This window comes from Cynocephalus volans, chromosome 7, assembly GCF_027409185.1.
Source record: "Cynocephalus volans isolate mCynVol1 chromosome 7, mCynVol1.pri, whole genome shotgun sequence".
NCBI classification, from domain to species: Eukaryota; Metazoa; Chordata; class Mammalia; order Dermoptera; family Cynocephalidae; genus Cynocephalus; species Cynocephalus volans.
In genome coordinates this window covers 77,804,810-77,830,663 of record NC_084466.1, presented here as the reverse complement: position 1 = coordinate 77,830,663, position 25,854 = coordinate 77,804,810, and the positions used below count along the sequence as shown (strand labels likewise).

The 25,854-nt window shown below is 35.4% G+C and overlaps 1 protein-coding gene across 1 annotated transcript in view; it reads left to right on the top strand.

The window, feature by feature from the left end:
- The window catches only part of BRCA2 (BRCA2 DNA repair associated), a 70,375-nt gene that overhangs the window by 22,581 nt on the left and 21,940 nt on the right, over window positions 1-25,854 (top strand). Inside the window, exons 11-18 of the mRNA XM_063101548.1 lie at window positions 425-5,392; window positions 7,319-7,414; window positions 12,837-12,906; window positions 17,575-18,005; window positions 18,479-18,660; window positions 19,775-19,962; window positions 23,575-23,745; window positions 24,247-24,601. Of these exons, the coding sequence (XP_062957618.1) occupies window positions 425-5,392; window positions 7,319-7,414; window positions 12,837-12,906; window positions 17,575-18,005; window positions 18,479-18,660; window positions 19,775-19,962; window positions 23,575-23,745; window positions 24,247-24,601 (6,461 nt within the window). The remainder of the gene's footprint in view (window positions 1-424; window positions 5,393-7,318; window positions 7,415-12,836; window positions 12,907-17,574; window positions 18,006-18,478; window positions 18,661-19,774; window positions 19,963-23,574; window positions 23,746-24,246; window positions 24,602-25,854) is intronic.

Genomic DNA, 25,854 nt, shown 5'->3' with positions numbered 1-25,854 from the left:
AATATAAAAGACAGAATTAACTAAAGGAAATGGTTACTTTTCTAATTCCTTTCCCTTACCTTGCTTTTCTGTCTCCTTCTACATCAGTATTAGCAATGATTCTTTTCTAATTATGTTTTCAAATAAAAATTACTTTTTTATTTATGGTAGCTAGCTACTTCCTTGAACTAGATACTAGATAGCTTTGAATGAGTTGGTACATATTACAAAAAATACCCACTTAGGTCCTATTTATCTTCCGGTATAAAATGTAATAATTTCACAATAGATAGTATTTAGAAGTCTTTCTGTTTTAAATCTGACGTTCACTTATTGCTTTTTATGTAATTCTTGTTTTAAACATTACCTTTTTAACTTAGCAAAAAATATTTAGTGAAAGCAGTTGATGGTACTTTATTTTGTCACTTTGTGTTTTTACATTTAGATTTATTACATTCTTCAGTCAAAAGAAATTCTTTAGAGAATGCTTCTGAGGAGCCAACTTTGTCCTTAACCAGCTCTTTTGGGACAATTCTGGAGAAATGTTCCAATAATAAAAGCAGTTTTTCTAATAATACAGTAACATATCAGGATCTTGATTGTAAAGAAGCAAAAATTAATAAGGAAAAACTGAAGTCACTTATAACCCCAGAAACTGATCTTCCTTCATGTCTGCAGAAAAGACAATATGAATGTGATCCAAAAAGCCACAGAGCTTCAGATGTAAAGGAAAAGGTCTTGGCTGCAGAATATCACCCTGCAGTACATTCAGAAGTGGAATGTAGTGGTATTCACTTTCGATCCCAGAAAAGCTTTTTATATGACCACGATAATAAACCTCTCCTTATTTTAACTCCTAGCTCCAAGGATCCTTCATCAAACTCAGCTGTGTCTTCTAAAGGAAAAGATTCATACACAGTGTCAGAGAAACTAAAATATAAAAATTGCAAAGCCAGTTTTGAATTAATCAAAAATATTCGCACAGAAAATAATCAAGAAATAATTGTTTTAAGTGAAAATTCTGAAAAAGCTGAGCCATTGCCACCCAAAAAATATATAACAGTAGCATCGACTTCAAGGAATGTACAATTTAACCAAAATACAAATCTAACAGTAATCCAAAAAGACCAAGAAGAGACTACTTTAATGTCAAAAAGAACTGTCAGTCCAAACTCTGAAGAACTTTTTCCAGACAATGAGAATAATTTTGTGTTTCAAATAAGTAATGAAAGGAATAATCCTGTTTTAGGAAATACTAAGGAACTTCATGAAGCAGAACTCAGTTGTGTAAAAGAACCCAATCTCAAGAACTCTGCTATGGTAGTATATACAGATGTAGGTGACAAACAAGCAGCCCAAGTGTTGATTACAAAAGATTTTGACTCATCAAATATAGTCCATGATATTTTAGAGGAGAATAGAAATAGTGTAAAGGAACATCCAAAAATGACTCTAAGTCAAGATTTAAAATCAGACATGTCCTTGGATGTAGATATGGAAACAAGCAGAAATAATGATTACATGGCCAAATGGGCAGGACTCTTAGATCCAATTTCAAGTCACAGTTTTGGAGGTAGCTTCAGAACAGCTTCTAATAAAGAAATAAAACTCTCTGAACATAATATGAAGAAAAGCAAAATGTTCTTCAAAGATATTGAAGAACAGTATCCTACTAGTTTAACTTGTATTGAAATTGTAAATACCCTATCTATAGATAATCAAAAGAAACTAAGCAAACCTTACTCATCTGATTCACAGTCAGTTAGCACTGTATCTCTGTGTGTCCAGAATGGTGCATTTGTTTCTGATGGTGATAATACTCACACAACTCCTCAGATATTATCTTTAAAGGGAGATTTTAATTCAAACCATAATTTAACACCTAGCCAAAAAGCAGAAATTACAGAACTTTCTACTATACTGGAAGAATCAGGAAGTCAGTTTGAATTTACACAGTTCAGAAAACCAAGGCACAAGATACAAAATGATACTTTTAAAGCACTTGAAAACCAGATGACTGTCTCAAATACCACTTCTGGGGACTGGAAAGATGAGCTTCATCTCACAGTGAATGCGCCATCTGCCAGTAAGGTAGATAGGAAGAAATGTGAAGGTGCATTTGGAGTTGAACGAAAGTTTGCTTGCTTGTTGAAAAACAACCCTAACAAAAGTGCTCCTAGTTATTTAACAGATGAAAATGAAGTGGAGTTTAGAGGCTTTTATTCTGCTCGTGGCACAAAACTGAATGTTTCTGGTGAAGCTCTGGAAAAAGCTGTGAAACTGTTCAGTGACATTGAAAATATTAGTGAAGAAACTTTGGCAGAAGTAGATCCAAGAAGTTTCTCTTCAAGTAAATGTCATGATTCTGTTGTTTCCATGTCTAGAATAGAAAATCGTAACAATGATAAAAATTTAAATGAAAAAAATAGTAAATGCCAACTAATTTTGCAGAATAATACTGAAATGACGACTGGCATTTTTGTTGAGGAAAATACTGAACATTACAAGAGAAATACAGAAAATGAAGATAACAAATGTACTGGTGCCAGTAGAAACACTTGTGACTTAGAAGAATCTGATGGCAATGATTCAAGTAAAAATGATACAGTTTCTGCTCATAAAGGTGAAAATGACTTGCCATGTACAGATGAGCACAGCATGTATCTTAAATTATCTGGCCAGTTTATGAAGGAGGGAAACACTCAAGTTAAAGAAAGTTTGTCAGACTTAACTTGTTTGGAAGTTATGAAAGCTGAGGAAACATGTCATGTTAATACTTCAAATAAAGAACAGTTAACTGCTAGTAGGATGGAGCAAAGTATAAAAGATTTTGAGATTTTTGGTATGTCTTTTCAGACTGCAAGTGGGAAAAATATCAGAGTCTCCAAAGAGTCATTAAATAAAGTTGTAAATGTCTTTGATCAAAAAACGGAAGAATTGAATAACTTTTCCTTGAATTCTAAATTACTTTGTGGCATAAAAAAGAACAAAATGGACATTTCAAGTCATGAGGAAACAGACATAGTTAAGAACAAAATATTGAAAGAAAGTATCCCAAACGAGAGTACTCTCCAGCAACAACCAGAATGTGAAATTGAAAAGATCAACGAACCTGCCCTGATGTGTTTTCATACAGCTAGTGGGAAAAAAGTAAAAATTGCAAAGGAGTCTTTGGACAAAGTGAAATATCTTTTTGATGAAAAACAAGATACTAATAAAATCACCAGTTTTAATCATCAAGGGGCAGAGACCCTAAAGGACAGAGAGAGCTGTAAAGAAGGGCTTGAGTTAGTATGTGAGACTGTTAAGATAGCAGCTGTCCCAAAGTGTGAAGAAGTGCAGGATTCTCTAGATGACGATGAGAAAAGCCTTGTTTCTAATGAGACTGTGGTACTACCCAGGCTCTTAAGTGATAATTTAAATAGACAAACCCAAAATTTCAAAACATCAGATAGTATCTCTTTTAAAGTTAAAGTACATGAAAATGTCAAAAAAGAAACAGCTAGTAGTCCTACAATTTGTTACACAGATCAGTCTCCTTATTCAGCCATTGAAAATTCAGCTTTAGCATTTTACACAGGACATGGTAGAAAAATTTCTGTGAGTCAGGCTTCATTGTTAGAAGCAAAAGAATGGCTTAGAGAAGGAGAATTGGATGACCAACTGGAAAAAGTAAATATTGCCAAGGTTACGTGTGTAAAGGAATACCCTGAGGATTACATAGGAAATCCTTCGTTTGAAAATAGTTCAAACAGTATCATTACTGAAAATGACAATTATCCCTCTGAAAAACAAGATTCAACTTACTTAAGTAACAGTAGCTTTTCTAACAGCTATTTATGTTATTCTGATGAGATAAATGATGATTCAGGATATCTCTCAAAAAATAAAATTGATTCTGGTATTGAGCCAGTAGTGAAGAATGAAGACCAAAAAAACACTAGTTTTTCTGAAGTAATGTCCCCTGTAAGAGAGGCAAATACATACCCACAAACTGTAAATGAAGATATTTGTGTTCAAAAACTTGTGACTAACTCTTCACCATACAAAAATAAAAATGCAGCCATTAAGTTGGCCATATCTGATTCAAATAATTTTGAGCTAGGACCACCTGCATTCAGTACAGCCAGTGGTAAAATAGTCTGTGTTTCACATGAAACAGTAAAAAAAGTAAAAGAGATATTTACGGACAACTGCAGTAAGGTTATTAAGCAAAACATGGAGAGTGAATCAGGCACTTGCCAAATGAACATGGTGGCAGGTTATTGTAAGGCATTTGGTGATTCAGTGGATATTTTTCCTAACTCTGTAGATGATGAGAAATGTAAGGTTTTTGCTGACATTCAAAGTGAACAGATTTTACAGCATAACCAAAGTATGTCTGGACTGGAGAAAGTTTCTGAAATACCACCTTATGTTAGTTTGAAAACTTCGGATATATGTGAACTTAACGTAGGGAGGCTTCCGAAGTCAGTCTCTTCTACAAATGCTTCTGGGATTTTTAGCACAGCAAGTGGAAAATCTGTAAAAGTATCAGATACTTCATTACAAAAGGCAAGACAAGTGTTTTCTGAGATAGAAAATAGTTCCAAGCAACTCTTTTCCAAAGTACCGTTTAAAAGTAATGAAGAACATTCAGATCAGTTCACAAGAGAAGAAAATACTGTGATACATACCCGCCAAAATTTACTATCACTGCAAAAAGGTTTTTCGCATAACGTAAATTCATCTGCTTTGTCTGGATTTAGTACAGCAAGTGGAAAACAGGTTTCAATTTCAGAACGTGCCATTCACAAAGTTAAGGGAATGTTAGAGGAGTTTGATTTAATCAGAACTGAACACAGTCTTCAGCATTCACCTGTATCTAGACAATATGTATCAAAAATACTTCCTCTTCCTTGTGCTTATACGAGAACCTCAGAATACTCCAGAAACTCTAAAATGGAAAAAGCCTACAATAAAGAATTTAAATTATCAAATAGCTATAATATCGAAAGTGATTCTTCAGAAAATAAGCACTCTATTAAAATGTCTCCATGTCTCTCTCAGCAAGACAGACAACAGTTGGTATTGGGGACCAAAGTATCACTTGTTGAGAATGTTCATCTTTTCGAAAAAGAACAAGCTTTACCTAGAAACATAAAAATGGAAATTGGTGAAACTGAAACTTTTTCTAATGTTCCTGTGAAAACAAATATAGAAGTTTGTTCTACTTACTCCAAAGATCCAGAAAACTATTTTGAAACAGAAGCAGTAGAGATTGCCAAAGCTTTTATGGAAGATGGTGAGCTGACAGATTCTGAACCACCAAGTCATGCCAAGCACTCCCTTTTTACATACCCAGAAAATGAGAAAACGGTTTTGTTAAGTTCAAGAATTGGAAAAAGAAGAGGAAATACCCTTGTCTCAGTTGGTAAGTGTTTATTTTTAAGTTTTGGTTTGCCAGTCACTATTCAAAGTGTTAATAGTCCTGATATGCTACCATTTAGAGTATTGTAAGCTAAGTATAATTTTTCAGGTTTTTAGTGTAGTGTGGGGGTAGTGTGACTTGACTCTTGATATCTCTGAGTCTTTGTACCAAGAAATCATGTTTTGAGGGTCTCAATGTATTTTTAGAAATTATTAATATAGTTATAACTGAGAAATTACTGTTAAAAGTTTGAGTTGCAGTAGAAAAGTTGAAATTCTTCATAACAAAGTCTACGTAACACTAACATAAACTTTTTATATATACGAGGGTCCTTCAAAAAGTTTGTAGAAAGATTCATATTATCTTTTAATTCCGTTTTTCCATGGACTTTTTGAAGGACCCTCATATAGCAGAGGTTCAGACTCTGGCTCTTACAAACTTTAAAAGTTGGTTTCTAGTTATACCACTTATTTGGTAGTACAACTGCTAATAACTTAGTTATACTACTTACTTCTCTGAGCCTTAGTTTCCTTATCTATAAAATTCAAATAATACCTCCAACAGGGTACTTATGACGATAAAATAAAAATTGTGTATCTAAAGCACTTAAGAATGAACCTAACACATAATAGAGCAGGGAGCATTCAATAAGGGTTGGCTTCCTTTTTTTCATTTAGTAAATATTCTAAAAACAGTTAACATTAGCAAATAGTCTCCTGATCTTAATGCTATTTGGACTTTATTCTAACTTCACTTTTAAATGTGTATCTAACAACTTAGCTTTTGAGCGGATGATCTTAAATAACTAGCTCCATTTAAAAACCTATGGATTCATAGAATATTTGAATTATCAGTAGTCTTCTTGTTCAATTCCTTCATATTACAAAGACACAGAAGCCAATCAGTTCATTCTACCACTTGGTCCCTTTTGCCCTTAAGTCGTGCTGGTGGAATACAGATTTACTTAATCAAGTGTTATCCAGGTCACATTCTATATAGAGTTTACTTTATAGGCAAAGTAGTAAAGTTATAATACTTAGACTATTTGCTGTCCTTCCACACAAAATTCTGAAGTGCATATGCTTAAAGATGGTCATATTCTTTTGTGGAAAACTGAAGTGTGTTGGCCTTCTGCCTAGAAAAAAAAATCAGATCTCTAAATTTTCTCAACGGTGTTACTATTTAATTTTCCTCACTTCTGTTATATATGTAAGTATATAGCTTAATCAGTGTCTTGCTATCCGAACAGTACAGGTACTTGTTAAACAAACCACTTTAGAAATGATCTAACACCTGATAAATCCTTGCATGGACATTTTTACTTATTAAATCTTACAAATTCATTCCCTATAATAAAGCATCAAAAAAGCAAAGTGCCTGTTATCATAAATTATCCCAGCATGACATGGAAATGTGTAACTTGAGTTTTGGTTTAATAGTACCCTCTTAGCCTCTGTAGAATTTTTAAATAAGACTTGTTACTATTACTAATATTTTAATGTAATTTGATCGTTTAAAAAATCTACTCTCCTGCTCACAGATTGCAATTCAAGGACCTGTATAATAAATTCCTCTTTGAGTTTAGTACTCCCCCCAAAAAAAGTTTATTTGAAGAAATTTTGTTTTTCCTTATTGCCAATAAACCTAGAGTTACATTCAGTGCTAGTATATTAAAAAGTAGGTTATCTGTGGTATCTGGTAACATCTGTTTATCCCTAGATCCTATTAAATAGTGTTTTTTTAAATGGTCAAAAAAAATTAAAAAATAATGGAAATGAAATTGATATGGAAAAATGAATTTTCTCTTTCACAGTAAAATGGTTGCTATTTAAATAATAATTATTATATATTTTTTGTTTAACATATTGTAAGAGTCAGTACTTTAGTTTTTAAAAATGATTTTTAAAAATGTGTGGAAATGTTTTTTAGGAGAACCCCCAATCAAAAGAAACTTGTTAAATGAATTTGACAGGATAATGGAAAATCAAGAAAAATCCTTAAAGTCTTCAAAAAGCACTCCAGATGGTAAAATTTGCTACTTATCTTTTCCCCCTCTATTAGAAAAGATTTTACAGTGTGGTTTAATTGTTAAATTCATATCTTACCTTGTTTAAGTGGCCTTTTCATAACACGTACTATGATGCTGGGGTTCTCTGTAATTGGCAAGTGTGAAATGGTTATAAAATAATGACTTTTTAATTTTAAAAAGCTATAAGAATTTAGTAAAAAAATAAATTTTTTTTTGGGCCGAGCCCGTGGCGCACTCGGGAGAGTGCAGCGCTGGGAGCGCGGCGACGCTCCCACCGCGGGTTCGGATCCTATATAGGAATGGCCAGTGCACTCACTGGCTGAGTGTTGGTCACGAAAAAAGACAAAAAAATAAAAAATAAAAAAAATAAAAAAATAAATTTTTTTAAACCTAGTATAATGATTTGAAGCTTGAGTTCTAGAGTCCAGTCACGCTTTTGACTCCCACCATTTCACCAAAATCAGTCTTTCCTAAATAACACAATGATCTCTGTGTGGCCAGATCCAGTGGGTATTTCTCTGTCTTCATTTAACTCTATGTTAAACATGTTTAACTATGTTAAAGCCACATTTAACATAATTGATCACTCTTCTCCAGACCACCACATTCTCTTGGTTCTCCTCCTACGTGGCCACTCTTTCTCAGTCTTCTTTACTGGTTCTTCCTTATTCTTTCCTCACTCTAAACAGAAGCACCCAGAGCCCTGTCCTTAATTTAAACTTCAGTGGCCACCAGAGTTCTATCTGCAGCCTTAGCCTTTCCCTGAACTTCAGACTCATTTGCCAACTTAATACATCTCTACTTGGATTGCTGCTATGCATCTCAAAGTTAATATGGCCAGTGCTGAACACCTGATTTCATCTCTGCCCCAAACTTGGTCTTTCCATTGTGTTTTCTTTCTCAATAAGGGGCAATGCCATTCTACCACTTGATCACATCAAACCCTTAATGTTATGTTTTACTTTTTTGTTTCCTTTTACTCTACACCCAACCCACCAACCGGTTCTGTAGGTTCTACCTTCAAAAATGTAGCAAGAATTTGATCATTTCTTCTCACCTCTAGCCCTGCCCCCATACTGACCTTCATATAAGTGACTATCTTAGCTTTTGTCCGATTTCCCTACTTTTGCCTTTTCCCCTTTTCCAGGCTATTCTCAACATTGCAGCCAGAATCATATTTCTGACACAATGGTCAGATTATGTTACTTGGCTGCTTAAAACTCTCCATGGCATCTATCTCATTTAGGCTGGAAGCCAAAGTTCTTAGCATGGAATGCTCAAAAATAAACAAACATGTAACTGTTGCTCGCTATGTATTTGGTTTCTGAGTTTGGATAGGAAAAGTTCAGATAGTGAGAGATAATTACATTAAACTATGGAGGCTTAGTTTTGAAACACCTGAGTGAATCCCACAAGAAGTAGGAACACTTTGGAATTTCCTAACTCATCTCCCATTTAAGGATAGAAATTTGAAAGTTATCTTAAAGACAGGATAATTTCAATGTCTAGAAAACTGTATTTATTTCTGGTTTTTTTCTACTGAAGCCCTAAGGTTTGTGCACAAGAATTCTGAACAGGGTTGAAAACTGAAAGCACGATTACTCTTCTTTATGAAAAGTATAAGTAATTTCTAGGATAATTTTTACCATACTGTATTACTTGATAAGCTATCTTTAGTACCTGTGTACAGTGTAACTCCTCTCTAGATATTGAAAGAATAGTGTGAGACAGTATTACGCAAATTTTGTCTGTGTAAAACAATTGGTTTTGACACAGTCCTAGGGAAAAGTGAGTGGAAGAACATGTATTTAATCCTAACAGTGCTACTGTTGCATAAGACATTATTATAATAATTATAAAAACTCCCTTCTTGGAATTAACTTGAGCCAGTAGATATTCAGTATTTATTTGATCATCACATCTTTTTTTTTATTTTTCAAATGATTTTTTTCAGCATGGTCATCATACATCACTTGCCAGTGAATTTTTTTTTCTAGTTTTTTATTATGAACATTTTCACACACGCAAAGTTGAGAGAATATATGAATGCCCATATACTCACTACCTAGGTTCAACAGTTATTATTTTGCTATGTTTGTTTTATCTCTGTAGATATAATAGTAATTATATATACACGAAGATACTTCAAAAAGTTTGTGCAAAAATTAAATTGAAAGGTAATACGAATTTTTCCATGAACTTCCTGAAGACTCCTCATATATGTATGAGTAGATATGTATTTTTTGCTGAATTATTTCAATGTTAGCTTCAGATGTAATGACATTTTATAATGGTATAACACAGAGCCATTATCACCAAAGAAAATTGCCTAATATCATGATATAATCTAATCTATAGTAGTCCTCTTACCTTTTTTCATTTTTATTTTATTTTCTATGGCATTAACACTTTAAAGTGACCAAGTCAGTTTGTAGACTGTCCTACATTCTGTATTTGTTTGTTTCCTTGTGGTATTATTTAACTCGTTACTCTATTCCCTATTTGGGTCAAAAACTTGATTAGGATTATGTTATACATTTTTGGCCAGAATGCCTCATAGAAGAGTTTTGTGCATATGTTGGTCTTATCAAGAGGCACAGAATGACAAGTGGATTGATCAGTTGGTTAAGATACTAACTACAAGATCACTTCATTGAAAAGGTATATTTTCCCAATTGCAATTAACAGGTAATCTATAAAATGATACTTTGGTACTTTGAAAATATCCAGATTATCCAACAATCTTTCACTCACAATTTTAACATCCATTGATTTTCAAATCTTGTTATTCCTTGCACATTTATTAGCTGGTATTCTTCAGCAAGGAAGAACTTTCTCTTAACAACTGGGATGACCTATAATTCTTCCTAAAAAGGCAGGGTAAATGTTTAATTCTTTCCCTTTAATTAGAATTTTTCAGAGGAAGGAGTAAATTGGCATAATAGTCACTGTTAATGATAGCAATTTTATGCAACAGAGAAAATTATTTGCTTTCCTGGATTTTTATTTATAATTTCTGTATTAAGTTTATAGGTAAAACATATTATAAATAATGTATTTCTTTACAAAAAAAAAAAAATTATTTTTGATTTTCAAATCATCCCATATTTGAAAGTGGAAACCTCTTCAAACTATTTCCCAGGGGTTTTTTGTTTGTTTGTTTGTTTGTTTGTTTGTTTTTAACATGCCTTGATTAATCTTTGAGCACTTCCTTGCTTTTTATTATCACAAAAAGATTTCCTAGGATCTCCTTATAATATCCCTGCCCCCATACTGGAATCAGCTATTTCTTCAAAAATCTTTTTAGTTGTTAATGGTTTTTTGAAAACAAGATTTGGGTGCTAGCTATACTATTGCCGCTGATGTTATTGCTTTTTTAGTGCTGGAATTCTTGGTTCCTAATAATATTAATATATTTACTTACTTGCTTTATCCTGCAGCAGTGGTTCTCAAACTTTTTTCTCTCAGCATTTCTTTATACTCTTTAAAATTATTGAGGACCCAAAAGAGCATTTGTTTATGTGGATTATATCTATTGATATTTATGTCAGAAATTAAAATTGATAAATTTTAATATTTGTACATTGTGGATTGATCACTTGGGAAATATTAGTTGACTGAGTTATGCAGTTCTTCCAAAAACTGATAATTTTATTACACAATATTAAACAGTCACTTTTGTTCATGTCATCACTGATTTAATTTTTTTTTTTTTTTTTTTTTTTTTTTTGTCGTTTTCGTGACCAGCACTCAGCCAGTGAGTGCACCGGTCAGTCCTATATAGGATCCGAACCCGCGGTGGGAGCGTCACCGTGCTCCCAGCGCAGCACCCTACCAAGTGCGCCACGGGCTCGGCCCATCACTGATCTAATTTGAAAAGTCTGAGTATTGGAAGGCTGTCAAGCTTACAGAGCCAGATACATGCTTCCCAAAATTCTGAGTTTCATTTGAAAGCTTGAATTTTACCACTGGCAACAAATATTATTTGTTTTCCTTGTAATGACAAGCTCATTTAATTCAATAAAAAAAAGCCTGCTGAATAACAGTCTGAATAACTATAGTTTGTTGGTTATTCCAAATAAAAATGGTATCCATTAAAAAAATGGCTAGCGCAGCTCACAACTGAACCATATATGTACATTTTCTTGAGACAATCATCGCACTAAAGTATGCGGCAGAATACACCAGCAGCACAGACGTCAACACAGCTAAAAAGACATATATAGCATTCTAGTAGTATTAAGACAGTTTTGACCACTGCGATCCCCTAAAAGGGTTGTGTGTACCCCCTCTCCCAGGGTCCCACAGATCATCCTTTGAGAATCACTGTCCTACAGTGTATGCATAATAAGTTTAAATTTTCAATATCAATATTAACTACTAAGGGAAATTGAAGAACTTTTTGCAGTTTTTTTCCTTAGAATATATATCATCAAGGATGTGTAGTCAAAGGTACTATGTTCAAATTCATTCAAAATAATTCTTCTGCATGTGATTACCAATTTGATAATTAGGTCAGACTTATTTGTTTCTATTGGTTTTTAATTTTAGGATTTGCTTTTTCTTATTTAATTTTATATTTGAAAAAATAAAACATTTACATAGTTCATGCATCAAACTATAGAAAGGTATCCTTGGAGAAGTCTTGATTCCATCCTTGTCTCCTTCATACTATTTACCACTTTCCCCACCTCTTGCTCTTGTTACTGTAGGTAACCATTTTTAATAGTTTTTGGTTTATCCATTAGTGATTTCTTTTTGTAAAAATAAGCAAGCTATGTGTATATATGTTCTCATTACCTTTCTTTCTTACTCAAAAGAGATAGTATATACACTCTTTTGCATCTTGTTTGCTGGTTGTTGTTGTTTTTCACTTAAGAATTTATGTGGAAATCACCCCTTAATGAGTGTATAGAGATCTTCTTCATTTTTTTTAATGAATATATAGTACTTAATCATGTGGCTGTATCATTGTATCCTAGTCATTCAGCCAGTCCCCAACTAATGGACTTATATATTGAAGGTTTGATAGGTACAATATATAGACTAGGAATGAATATCCAAAGTTTATCTTCTAAACCTTCATAAAACTAAATGTTAAATTTGATATTTTCATTAGCAATTAGCTAACATCTTTGTGTTATGATTTTTAATATCAACTGGCTAAATTTATACTGATTTGTATGTTTGTACTATGAATTAATTAGTATTTAGTGATTATCAATTTGTGAATCAAGCATTTCTTTTGATAGCTATCATTTACCAAGCATTCATCATATGCATTGAGAATTTTAAAGTCTATAATTCTCAAATTTTTTGTGTAAATATTTACAAAAACGTGTAATAAACAGAAATAGGAAATAAAATCTTCTGTTAGATTTTCACTAATATGTAATTTAAATTTTTTTTGTTTTTAAGGCACAATGAAAGATAGAAGATTATTTATGCATCACATTTCTTTAGAGCCAATTACCTGTGGACCCTTTTGGTAAGATATGTTTAAATTGTTTAAAATTCTACCAATATAGCATAGGAAAAGTGTGTTTTTTTTTTTAAATCAGTATTTCTTAAAATGATGGCACTAAAATGAAGTAAAGAAGTTAACACTTCCCTTTTTGAAAGCCTGTGTCAGGATGAAAAAAATATGTACTTTAGTAGTATTTTATATTGCCGTTCTAGGCAGAGTCGATGTTTTCGCAAGAGAATATGACCAACCCATTAAAAAAGACCTAAAAATACTGACAGTTGAGGAACTGAATTGAAACAGCATAGCCAGTCATCAGACAGTGAAGCAAGCAATTGACACGCCCTGCCAGCACACAGAGCTTCCAGCCAGCTACTTAGTGCTTCACTTTTAAATAGGAACAGATAATCAAGGACCACTAGGCATTGGAAGAAAGCCACTGTGAAAGATAGTAACCAAGTAAGAAACACACACTTAAAGATTAGTACAAAGTGTAGGCTGGCTCAGGAGAGTGAGCAGCTGCCCATTAAAAGTAGGTTTGACACAAAAGTAAAGCATATACACCTTGCCAGCAAAGTGTGGCTGGGCTGCAGGGAAAGTGAGCGACAACCCGCCTTCAATTGGAATTCAGCTTTTATAGTTTTGCTATCTAATGAATATTCAACTAAGGGGGTGGTTCCCAGTTATGTAACCTAATCCTGCACATGCTCAGTTGGTCTCTTTTAGAGCATGCTTGGTTAAATTCCATCACATGCATCGAATATACCCAGAATATTCTAGGTGCTCTCTATTGCCTCCAGTGGAAGGCAATTTAAGGCATAAACTCCTTTTTACTGAGCATGCTCAGCAAGATTACCTAAATCTGCCCCCTGTAGTCTCAGTCTCTAATTGCTGGTACCAAAAATAGGGGCCACAGGCCACCATAGCTTAGGACTCGGGTGGAGTTTGAGTCCTAGGAGAGTGGTGTGAGACCCAAGAGAGTAGCCTAAAACCCAAACCCTTGGAAACTGAGCACCTTCTGTCTCATAACACCAAGGTCATGGGTTTGGATCCCATACCAGCCAGCCACCAAAAAAAAAGCTGGTACTGAGGACCAACCATTTCACAGTAAAGTCTCAAAAGCTCAAGAAATGGTGGTTCCATGTGTCTTCAGAATTGGGTGGTGAAGGAAGAGGGAGCCAAAATAGAAATACACGATAAGTTGAAAATATGTTTAAGAAGCAATCAAATCCACTCTTTCCCTCCTTAAAACTGGGCAACTACTTCTTGCCCACTCTAACAAAAGACTAGAGATTTATTCTCCTTCAAAGAGGATACAATAGGGTGTTTATTGGTGAACACACTAGGCACAGTTAAAGGTAATATACTGAAAACAGGGGGAATAAGTTAATGTATGCATACTGAATGTTGAGGACTTCCTACACTCAGCTTCTAGAAGGTAGACAGCTAAGTTTTCGCAACTTGAAATTTCCACAGTTAATCAATCTACAGTGTAGCTTACAATCAGCAAGTCCCATCTTTGCACCAAGAGCTTCCAAACAGCTTTTTTTTTTTTTTGGTTCCCCACTCTTAAATATGAACAGGTATCCAAAGATTATCAGACATCAGGAAAAGTAAAAATAAAATAATCAAAAACTAATGAAAACTTAAGCACTATTCAAGGAGAAAAAAAAAGATTTCTAAGAAATCAAAATTGTAATTTATAAACAGTATGAAAAGAGATTTATATACATAGCTGAGAGTTTAGGTGTAAATGAATGATTGGTACATGGAATTTCATCTTGGGATTTTGTGGGTGGGGTTAGGGGAGTTGGCGAGACTGGGAGGAAACAAAAAGAAATGGGGAGGTTAGGACCAAATAGGAAGCCTTCTGTATGTCATTTCAGATAAGTCCAAATCTAGATAAGTGATAGGTGTCTTTGGAAGTTTCTAAGAGGAGCAAAATAACCAGATTTGTGTTTTACAAATAGACCAAAGCAAAACTGATGCAAGGAGATTAATACGAATGTAAAGGTCTCAACCTAGCAGAGGTGGTAGAGTAGAGAGTAGGGAATGAGTGCCAGATAAATTCAAATAGATTTGGCCAGGTGGTGATTGAGAGTGGCAAATTATCTCCACTTAGATTAAAATAAACATCTTGAGCATAGCCTGCAAAGCAAACTCATTTTTACAGTATTCTTAGTATTTAAAAACAAAGGAATAAAAGAAGATTAATGAAAAGAAGTTTTAGAACAGAAGGTTTCTTCATTCTTGTATACTATATCTCATCTAGATCACCTATTCAAAGAAATCAATCCAGCATTTGTCCCCTCTCTTGCATCGTTAATTTTTTTCTCTCTACTGGATTATTCCCAGTAGTGTAAGCAGTTGCCGTAACTCTCTTTTCTCAAAAAGTCTTTCTTGACCACTCTAATCCCAGCAGTCCATTTCCTTGTTCCCCTTAAGGTCCAGCTCATTAGAATTGTCTCTGCTCACTGCTCTACTTCATCTCTTCTCATGCTTTCCTCAGCCCACTCCAGTCAGTCTTTTATCACTACCCACCACCTGTTATCAAGATTGCCAAGTCCCTACACATTACCGTATCTTGTCAGCTGTCCATCCTCACATTAACCTGTGACCAGCATTGACACAACTACGCCTGCTTTCCTAACACTTTATTTACTCTGCCTTATAGGACATCACTCTTATCTGTCCTCCTGTCCTTCTGGCTGTTCTTTCTCAGTCTCCCTTGCTGGTTCTCCCCCTGCCACTAAATGTTAGGGTCACCCAGGGTTTAGCTCCAGACCTCTTCTGTTCCTACCCTTCCTCTCTAGTGATCCCATCTGGTCTTTATATACCATCTATTTGCTGATGGCTCCTAAATTATTATCTTTAGCCCAGACAGATCTCTTTCCTAAACAACATAGTCATTCATCCAGCTGCCTGATTGACATTTGTATTTGGATGACTTATAGACATCTCAAACTTAATATTTCCAAAGCTTATGTCCCTTACCCTAATCTGTTTTCCTGTAAAAGTCTAACAGCTCTGCCTTCAAAATATATTCAAGATCCAGTCACTTCTCACCACTCCCACCCTTGACACTCTTGTTCAAGCCTCCAGAAACTGCCAGGATTATTTCAATGGGACTGGTCTCCCTGCTACTAGTTCTACCCCCACTCCCATACCTAGTGAATTCTCAACAAAGAAGTTAGGGGATCTTTTTAAACGTAAGGCAGATTATGTCATTTCTTTACTCAGAATTATTCCATGGCTTTTATCTCAGAATACAAGCCCTTACCATGGTTTTCAGATTCTCCATCATCTGGCCCGTTTGCTACCTTTCCAGTCTTACTTTCTGACTTCTCCCTTGCTGTCTCTTCTCCAGGCACACTTGTGTCTAGGCCAGTTAACATATTTGTTTGCTTGTCTGTTTGTCTCCACTAGAATGTACAAACTATAATTTTGATGTGGTCATCACTATATGCACCAGCGAAACAGTTCCTGGCACACAGTAGGAATTCATTAACTATTTGATAACTAAATGAGTTCTAGGTTAACTTCAAGTTCCAGGTGTTCAGGATTTGGTAAAAGGAAGTCGGGTTTTCAACAAGATATCAAGTATTAGTAATAGCGTGTATTCTGGGGAAGGCAGTGAATTTAATTTTGAACATATTAAGTTTGAGATGAGTGTGGAACATCAAGGTACAGATGTCTAATGCAATGTGCAATTTAAAATGATGGAACAAAACCTAGGGGGAAAGTCAGACATGAGAATAAAGGATATTTTTATTGTTAGATGAATGGTAATTTAAGCAATGGAAATAACATCAGCCAGGGCAAGTGTCTGGGGAAGAAACCCAACCCTGAAGACATGAGTGTTTTTAGGAATTAGGAAGAGGGAAAACCAGTAAAAGAAACAGAAGAAATGGTTAGAGCAACAATGGTGGTGAGAATTTTAAGGAAAAAGTCAACTGTCACAGCTGTCAGAAAGGTAGAGGAGGACAAGTTTACACAAGAAGCAGTGCGTGCATTTAAGAGGTCATGAGCACCTTTATTGAGAACAATTTCTGTAGAGTAGTGGGAGAAATGAGAGTTCACTGAGTGGAAGTTGAGGAAGTGAATATATCTAGTCTAGATTACCTGTTCTAGAACTTTGACTGGGGAGGGTAGGTAACAACGAATATTAGCTTGAAATGGAGATAAAGCTGAGAAAAGGGTTTTAAGAAGGGACAGCGTTTGGGGATAAATTGAAGGGGGCACTAAAAAAAAAGTTATGAACAGATGGAGGAGAGAAAGGAGAGAAGTGGAATAGAAATTGAAAGACTGTTATTAGATGGGTCCAAGTTCAGGTGAAGATGTGAGCCATGGAGAGGAGGATGGGTCGACACTTCCCTGATAAAGGAGGTAAGTAAGAAGTACTGTGATAGAATTGGAGGGACGTACACTGAGAGTCCATGTTCGATAGACCCTCTTCTCTTCTGTGAAGCAGGTTGTAAAGTCAAAGGCTGGGAATAAGTGTGTGAGAAACAGTGATGGCCTTCGAAAGTGCGGGCCTTACTTTGGCATGGCAACCATGATGAACCCAGAACAGTTACAGAATAGGATTGCCAGGTAGCGATTGAGGGCCTGCAAAAAAGTCATATTCTCAAACATTCATATGTGTACATTTACTGGTAAATAATCAACGTAAATATTTTCTCCCCATTGTAGCACAGCTAAGGAACAGCAAGAAATATGGAATCCAAATTTTACTGTGCCTGGTCAAGAATTTCTGTCCAAATCTCATTTTTATGAACACTTGTCTATGGAAAAATCTTCAAGCAATTTATCAGTTTCAAGGCACCCATGTTATAAAGTTCCTGCTACATGTGAAAAAATGAAACATTCAATAACGACAGGCAAACCGACCAAAGTCTTTGTTCCACCTTTTAAAACTAAATCACATTTTCATGGAGATGAACAGTATGTTAACAGGAATGTTAATTTGGAGGAAAACAAACAAAAACAAAAAAACATAGATAAACATGGCACTGATGATAGTGAAAATAATATTAATGACAACGAGAGTCATCATTTTAACAAAAACAACAGCAATCAAGCAGCAAGTATAATTTTCACTAAGTGTGAAGAAGAACCTTTAGGTATTGTATAACAATTTGTGTGACACATTTTTGCCTTTCGGTCAGATCCTTCCCTTATGAAATAATGTCCTGAGGGTTTTCTCCTTTTGTGTGGTGATTAGTAATTTCAAAACCTTTTTTAATGCTTTATATCTTCTAAATCCAAAGATTAGGTTTAAATTATTCTAATATTTTCTTTCAAAGATAACTACTTGTGAACTTTCTTGTTAAAACTATTGGACACACACAACCTAGGACTGCTATTACTGGAATATATATTTTTAGCATGTTACTAATTTTCTCCCAAAATTGAGATAAAAATAGATTTCTATTCTTTATACAACTTTACAAGTTGAAACTTTTTTCATCCATGAAGATTTAAAAGGGGTAGGGGCCCCCTTTTTCTCTACATGTAAAATTGGTGCAAATTGATATATATAATCTTATAAAGCAGGGCAACCCCTTATTTTTGCCAATTATTTATTTTTCAACAGATGTAATTACAAGTCTTCAGAATGCCAGAGATATACAGGATATGCGAATTAAAAAGAAACAAAGGCAACGTGTCTTTCCGCAGCCAGGTAGTCTCTATCTTGCGAAAACATCGACTCTGCCTAGAATCTCTCTGAAAGCAGCAGTAGCAGGCCAAGTTCCCTCTGCGTGTTCTCATAAACAGGTATGCTTTTGTCTACGATACTAAAAGCTTTTATAGTAAAGTGTAATTTTGTTTTATTAAGTAGTATCTGCAAATTGTTTTGTTTAAAGAATGAACAAATTACTGCAGGAATGGATGAATAGAATCCTCATGCTTCCTGGTCAGGCTACAGTGGCAGCCTCCCTCTCCTCTGCTAGGCCTTATCTTACCAAAGTGATCTGTGCTTCAGAATTACTGTTTCTCTTCCCCCTTCAAATCTGACTCATTTTGTCACTGTAAGTGCTCTCAGCTAGGTGTTAGAGAAAGTAGTCTCATTGAAATTAAAATATGAATAACTGATAGCCCTGAACGTTCTAAGAGCTACTTACATTTTTAAAAGAGGATTCCTGTTAAGCCACTACTATCTAGGTAGAATTTTAGGCAATGGAAAGGTGAAAATAATATTGGCAATATTAATAGCTAAGATATATTGAGCATTTCTATGTGCTAGGCATTCTTCTAAGCACTTTACATGCATTGATTATATCTCAGTTAATCGTCACAACCACGCTGAAAGAAAGGCACCATTATTTTGTACATCATTTTGCAAACAAGAGTGCTGGAGAATGTTAAGTAACTGCTGCAAACTCTCTTAACTAGCAAGATGGAAGAGCCACAGTTTCAGAGCAAGCAAAAGATACTTTGGGTCAGGCACACTGGGGTGGAAGTAAGCACCTTGATAGTAAGTAGGCCAGGCCTGTGTAGAAATCGGACCCCCTGAGGTCATTCCCTAAAATACTTACACTATTCCCTGTTCTTTCCCTTCTAAATTTTTGAACATTGAGAGATTTTATAAAACATTACAATATTTTTTTTAATCCTCACAATGTCTTCCTATGGTAGATTTAGCAGGAGGCATATATACAGGGGGAAAAGGTGTAGCAGACTCTTGAGTGTATGGCTCATTTATAGTACATTAACATTTTTAGCTTCTAGTAAATGTGTTAAAATTTTTATGGTGAGTATTTTAGTATTTAAATGGAAAATTTTTGTAAATTCATTTTGGTTTGTTGCAATTGCTTTTATTCTATAAAACCTTCACTTTGATTTTGTTTCTAATCCATTATTAAATTTTTCTGTTGTTTATTTTGTGCAGCTATATATGTATGGCATTTCTAAACATTGTGTAAAAATCAACAGCAAAAATGCAGAATCTTTTCAGTTTCACACTCAGGATTATTTTGGTAAGAAATGTTTATTGGTTGGAAAGGGAATACAGTTGGCTGATGGTGGATGGCTCATACCCTCCAATGATGGAAAGGCTGGAAAAGAAGAATTTTATAGGTACATAAAAATAAATTTCTTGTTAACTTTTATGTATTCCACTCTCTGTCTCTTCTTCACAATTCCTTCTTCTCTTTCCTGTCTCTTGAACTAAAACGTTGGCTAGCAGTCAAAGTTTTATACATTGAGTCATTTTGAGTGCATTGTGGTTCGGTGGGCATTGTGTTGAAATCTTTTGAAAAATGAATTTAATGAGTTGGGTTTTGTTAAATTGCGACATTTTTCTTAGTCATTTTCAATATAAAATATGATAAGAAATGTTAAATTTTAATTGACCTTATGGTAGACTACACACACACAGAGTTACGTCATATTCTTTTATTGTGTATTTTAATAAATATAAAATATAAAACTAAAAGTTTAAAAGAAAATTGCTTAAATATCAGTAATACCAAATAACTAGAAAATCCCAGTGCCCTAAAACATCAACAATTGAGAAACTGTGTAACCTCTTTTGATTGTAATGTTTACATAAACTTAATTTAGAAATTTGCTATCAGGGATGTATTACCTTATGCCAACGGCAGGAGATGGGAATTCTTTCTCCGGTGTCCTTATTTTTATTTATTTTTATTTTTTTAATTTTTTTTTTTTTTTTTTTTGTCTTTTTTTGTGACCGGCACTCAGCCAGTGAGTGCACCGGCCATTCCTATATAGGATCCGAACCCATGGTGGGAGCGTCGCCACACTCCCAGCGCCACACTCTCCCAAGTGCGCCACGGGCTCGGCCCCAGTGTCCTTATTTTTAAAAATCGCTGTACATCTTTCCAAAATTTATAGTTTTGGGAAAGTGGTAAAACATTTTTTCCTGAAATTTTAACTTTTTTGGAGTACTTTTAAAGAGGAATGTTATTTGCTTCTTGCCCATGTCTTACATAAGAAAATCTGCAAAAGATTCTAGTAGGGAAAGTATGGTAAAACAATTGTTATTTTCTTGTACTAAATAGACTGCATGATGTTGAGGTTAAGAGAGATACCATGTAATCAGTGGACAGAGTTCATAAAGTTAGAGTGTTGAAGCTCTTATTGGTTGTTTGATCATTCAACAAATATTTATTGAGTACCTACTATGTGCCAGGTACTATACTGGGTGGTAGGGATAACCAAGCAAAACAAAAAACTTCCTCCCGTGATGAGTTATACATTCTAGAGGGGGTGGAAGACACAGAAAAAAATTTTTAAATAGTAAATTGTATAGCATGTTAAAAGATTGAGATAAGTACTATGAAGATAAATAAAGCCAGAAAGGTGGTAGAGAAAGTTGGGTGAGAAGTATAATTTTTAAATAAAGTACATGGTTAGCAAGGCTTCAGAGAGTTGGTGACATCTGATACATGACCTGAAGGAGGTAAAGGGAGTGAGTATAGCACTATCCATGGAGAGCGTCCCAGGCCCTCAGCAGGGAGTATGCTTAAAGCATTTGAAGAACAGGAAGGAAGTTGGTGTGGCTGGAGTAGAGTGGGCAGAAAGGAGGAGTAGTAGATGAAGTTGGAAGGTAGGACCTCATAGACCTTCATAAGAGCCTTGGCTTTTACTCTAACAATTTTTACTGTGAGTGAACCATTAGAATATTTAAAGCAGAGGGTGACCTATATGACTTATTTTTGAAAAAATAACTCTGGCTACTTGTTGAGATTGGCCTATAGGGAGGGACAGGGATGGAAGCAGAGAGACCACTTAGGAAACTGTTGCAGTAATCCAGGTGAGAGACGGTTGCTTGCTCCAGGGAGGTAGCAGTGGAGTTGGTGAAAAACAGTTGGATTCTGGGTGTGTTTTGATGATGGCACCATCAGGATTTGTTCAAGGATTGGATGTGGAGTGTGAGAGAAGAGGAGACTTAAGAATGGCTCCAAAGATGTTGGCCTTAGGAGCTGGAAGGATAGAGTTAGCATGTAACTCTACCGGAGGAGAGAAGACCAGAGATGGGAAGGAAATTGAGAGTTCAGTTTTGGACTTCGTAAGCTTGAGATGTGATAGTAGACATCCAAGTGGAGATGTTAGGTAGGCAGTTGGATATGCAGGAGTTCACAGGTCAAGTATAGGCCAAAGAAGCCAATGAGAGAGTTATTAGCATATAGATGGAATTTAAAGCCATGAAAAAGAGATTGAGAAAGACCAACCAGAAAGTTGGAGATAAATGCAGAAGCGTGTGGTATGTTGCATGCCAATTGAAGTTAAAGTTTCAGGGAATGGAGAACGACCAGCTATGGCAGTTGCTGCAAATAGGTAAAAAGTAAGATGAGGACTGAGAATTGGTCATTAGATTTAGCACAGTAGAGGTAATTACTAACCTTAATAAAAATACCTCAGTAGATTGGTGAGGTGAAAGCCTGATGAGAATGTAATTAAAGGGCAGTTGAAGAAAAGGAGCTGGAGACAGAGTACAGTTGATTCAGGAATTGCCAAAAAGAGAAGCAGAGAAAGGGGCAGTAGCTGGAGAGGAAGTAGGATCAAAAGATGTTAGTTTTGGCTACCTTGTTTGATTTAAGGTGGAAAAAAACTGCTTTTTATGCTGATGGAAATTGTCCAGTAGAGAGGGAAACAATTGATGCTGCAGGAGGAGGAGGAAGCATTTCCTAGATCAGTGGCCTTGATTAGGCAACAAGCAGGGGGAAGCTAGTATAGAAATGGCAGGAGAAGGTAATGTGTAGGGATATAGGTACCATGGGTGGGTAGATGTGAGGGTGGAAGCTCATGGCAATTCTCTTCTGATTAATTCTGTTATCGTAGTGCTAAGAGTGAGAATGAGAAAGAGTTAGAGATTTGAGAGGAGAGGAGAGGATATCAAGGAGAGCACCAAGACTAGGAAAGGGAGTTCTCAGGTATAATTTCTAAAAACAAATTCTTTAATAAGAAAAATAATCTAAAATAAGATTACTTTGGGCCGAGCCCGTGGCGCACTCGAGAGAGTGCGGTGCTGGGAGCGTAGCAACGCTCCCGCCGCGGGTTCGGAGCCTATATAGGAATGGCCGGTGCACTCACTGGCTGAGTACCGGTCACGAAAAAGACAAAATAAATAAATAAATAAAATAAAATAAGATTATTTTAAATTAAGGATCTCACTTTCCAGGAACAAATATATATGAGTTGAAATAGTTGTTGCTGTAGATTGGATGACCCCCGCAACCTCATTGAAGCTTAAATCCCCACTGTGACTTGTTGAGGGTGTGAAATCCTATTATAATAATTGAAAGGTGGGGCCTTGAAGAGGTCATTAGGTTGTAGGACCATGCCATAGTGAATGGATTAACAGTGGTGGTCAGGGGCATGGTTCTGGGGCTTTAAAAGGAGAGCACATGAGGAGGTTAGTCTCTGCTCTCTATGTGCCACCATTGCACAATGTGATGCCCTGCTGACACTTAAGTCTCCACTGAAGAAAGCTTTCACCGGATGTGTTCCCTGGACCTTGAACCTCCCAGCCTCAGAAACTGTAAGCAATGAATTTCTTGCTTTTTAAATCACCTGGTTCCATGTATTTTGTTATAAGCAACAGAAATGGACTAATACAGTTGTATTGACCTTTACCTTAAGTGGAGTTTTGATTAGAATGATACTTTGATACATGTTAAATAATTTTCTAAAATTATATTACTTCTTCCTTTATTTGTTCAGGGCTCTGTGTGACACCCCAGGTGTGGATCCAAAGCTTATTTCTAGAGTTTGGGTCTATAATCACTATAGATGGATTATATGGAAACTTGCAGCTATGGAATTTGCCTTTCCTAAGGAATTTGCTAATAGATGTCTAAGCCCAGAAACCGTGCTTCTTCAACTAAAATACAGGCAAGTTTATAGCATTACATTAGGTAATCACATACTGTGGTATGGTTCAGTCTTCTGGGCCATCTATGACTTCCATGTCAAAGATGGTGCAGGAGCTGGTTGTCAGTGACAGTTGCCATCCCACACTACTGTCCATGTTGTGTAGAGCTGTTCCCTTATCATCCCCCAGGCCCCACTTAGGAGAGACCTCTCGTTGTTACACCTCTTGCTCCCCTCTTCTGCCACTCCTTCCTCAACCTCTTGGCATGTGAGAAGAATATGAATTACTGATTCGATCCACTGTTCAGGGATTGCTTATAAAGCATGTTTGCATATTTTTGCTTTTAGTGTTCATATTTTAATAATATAAAACTTGCTGTATTGCTAGCAACAGAATTTTTAATTCTCTTCTGTCTCAGTATTCAATAAATTTATTTAACTTTTCTCTATTATTCAGTGGCTTTTCTAATGAAATTGAAGAATCACAATTCCTAAAATATGCATTTTTCTTTTCATTTTTAGATATGATATGGAAATTGATAGAAACAGAAGATCAGCTTTAAAAAAGATAATGGAAAGGGATGACACACCTGTGAGAACACTTGTTCTCTGTGTTTCTGACATAATTTTAGCAAGCACAAATACGTGTGAAACTTCTAGCAGTAAAACTAGTAGTGTGGATACCAAAACAGTGACCACTATTGAACTTACAGATGGATGGTATGCTATTAAGGCCCAGTTAGATCCTCCACTCCTAGCTCTCTTAAAAAACGGTAGATTGACTGTGGGTCAGAAGATTATTATTCACGGAGCAGAACTGGTGGGCTCTCCTGATGCCTGTACACCTCTTGAAGCCCCAGAATCTCTTACGTTAAAGGTAAATTAAATTAATGCGCACTCTTGGTAAAATTCATTCACTGATTCTGTTAAATTCTAGAGAAATTTTAAATTGAGTTATGTTATTAAGGAGGCTACATTTCTTGAAAATGTACTGATAATCTTAGTGTAAGAGGCAGATTCTTCAGACAGTTAAATTTTTGTGTTGTTTTTGGGAGAGCCAGAGATATTTCTTGAACTAAAATAATGCAATTCCAGTGAAAGAGCAAGAGTAAATTTGCATCAGATACAGTATTCAATTTTGGTACCTATGGCCCTTGCTACCATCTTGTCCTCTAGCTTTGCTTCCACCCTGATTACTTGATCAGATCCCTCTTCCAGTGTGATTAGAGACTTAGATTTCAATGCTTCTAGAATATATAATAATATACATTTCATCTCTATGTAGATTTTAAACTATATAACAGGACTTTGTCATATCAAGTGGTCTGCAGTATTGCATCAGAAATTTCACATTCAGAAACAGTGTGGAGAATTTACTTCTTTTATATTCTGGATCTCCCTAATTCAGGAGACCATTTTATAAATTAAACATTTTTGAGGTACAGAGATATTTTGTCATGAACTCCATGATTGGGCTGCTCTTTACTGAAAACATTTCATCAAGCAGAGACAGGCTTTTGTTTTATGTTGCTTAGAATATCAAAGTTGCAATGGCTTTCATTTTCTTGTTTGTTAGTTTTGTTTTTATCAAATTAATTCATGTGTGTAATTTGGAAACTCAAGTGATAAAGGGCTTATAACCAAAAAAAAGCAGTCCCTAGCATACCCTCCTCACCCCCATTTATGCTCCCCAGAGGCAACCTTTGAACTCCCTTTGGCTGTTCCTTTTGTTTTTAACTGCTGTGTCTTCTTTTCCCCTTCAATTTAGATATGTACTGTTAACTTCTTGCTGTGGGAGGTGAGGATTTAGCTCCCTTACACTAACACTGCTGCATACTTTTCCTGGCCCGTCTCCCTTATACTAATAAAGCATAATTTTTAGTGAAGTCTGTATTTAGTGTTTACATTGTAATGACTGAAAATTTTTTTCACAGCTTAGCACATAATATACTATGATCACATTTCCTTACAACTTACTGCTTTCCCTGGAGTTATTGTCTTTTTTGTTTTTCTTAATTTCTGTATCCTGTCACTGACTCATTCCCACACAGGAGCCATAAAAATCCTCCCCAATATGTTAAAATATCTATATTGTTTTCACTTCTTTTTCTTGGAGACCCTCTGGACCTT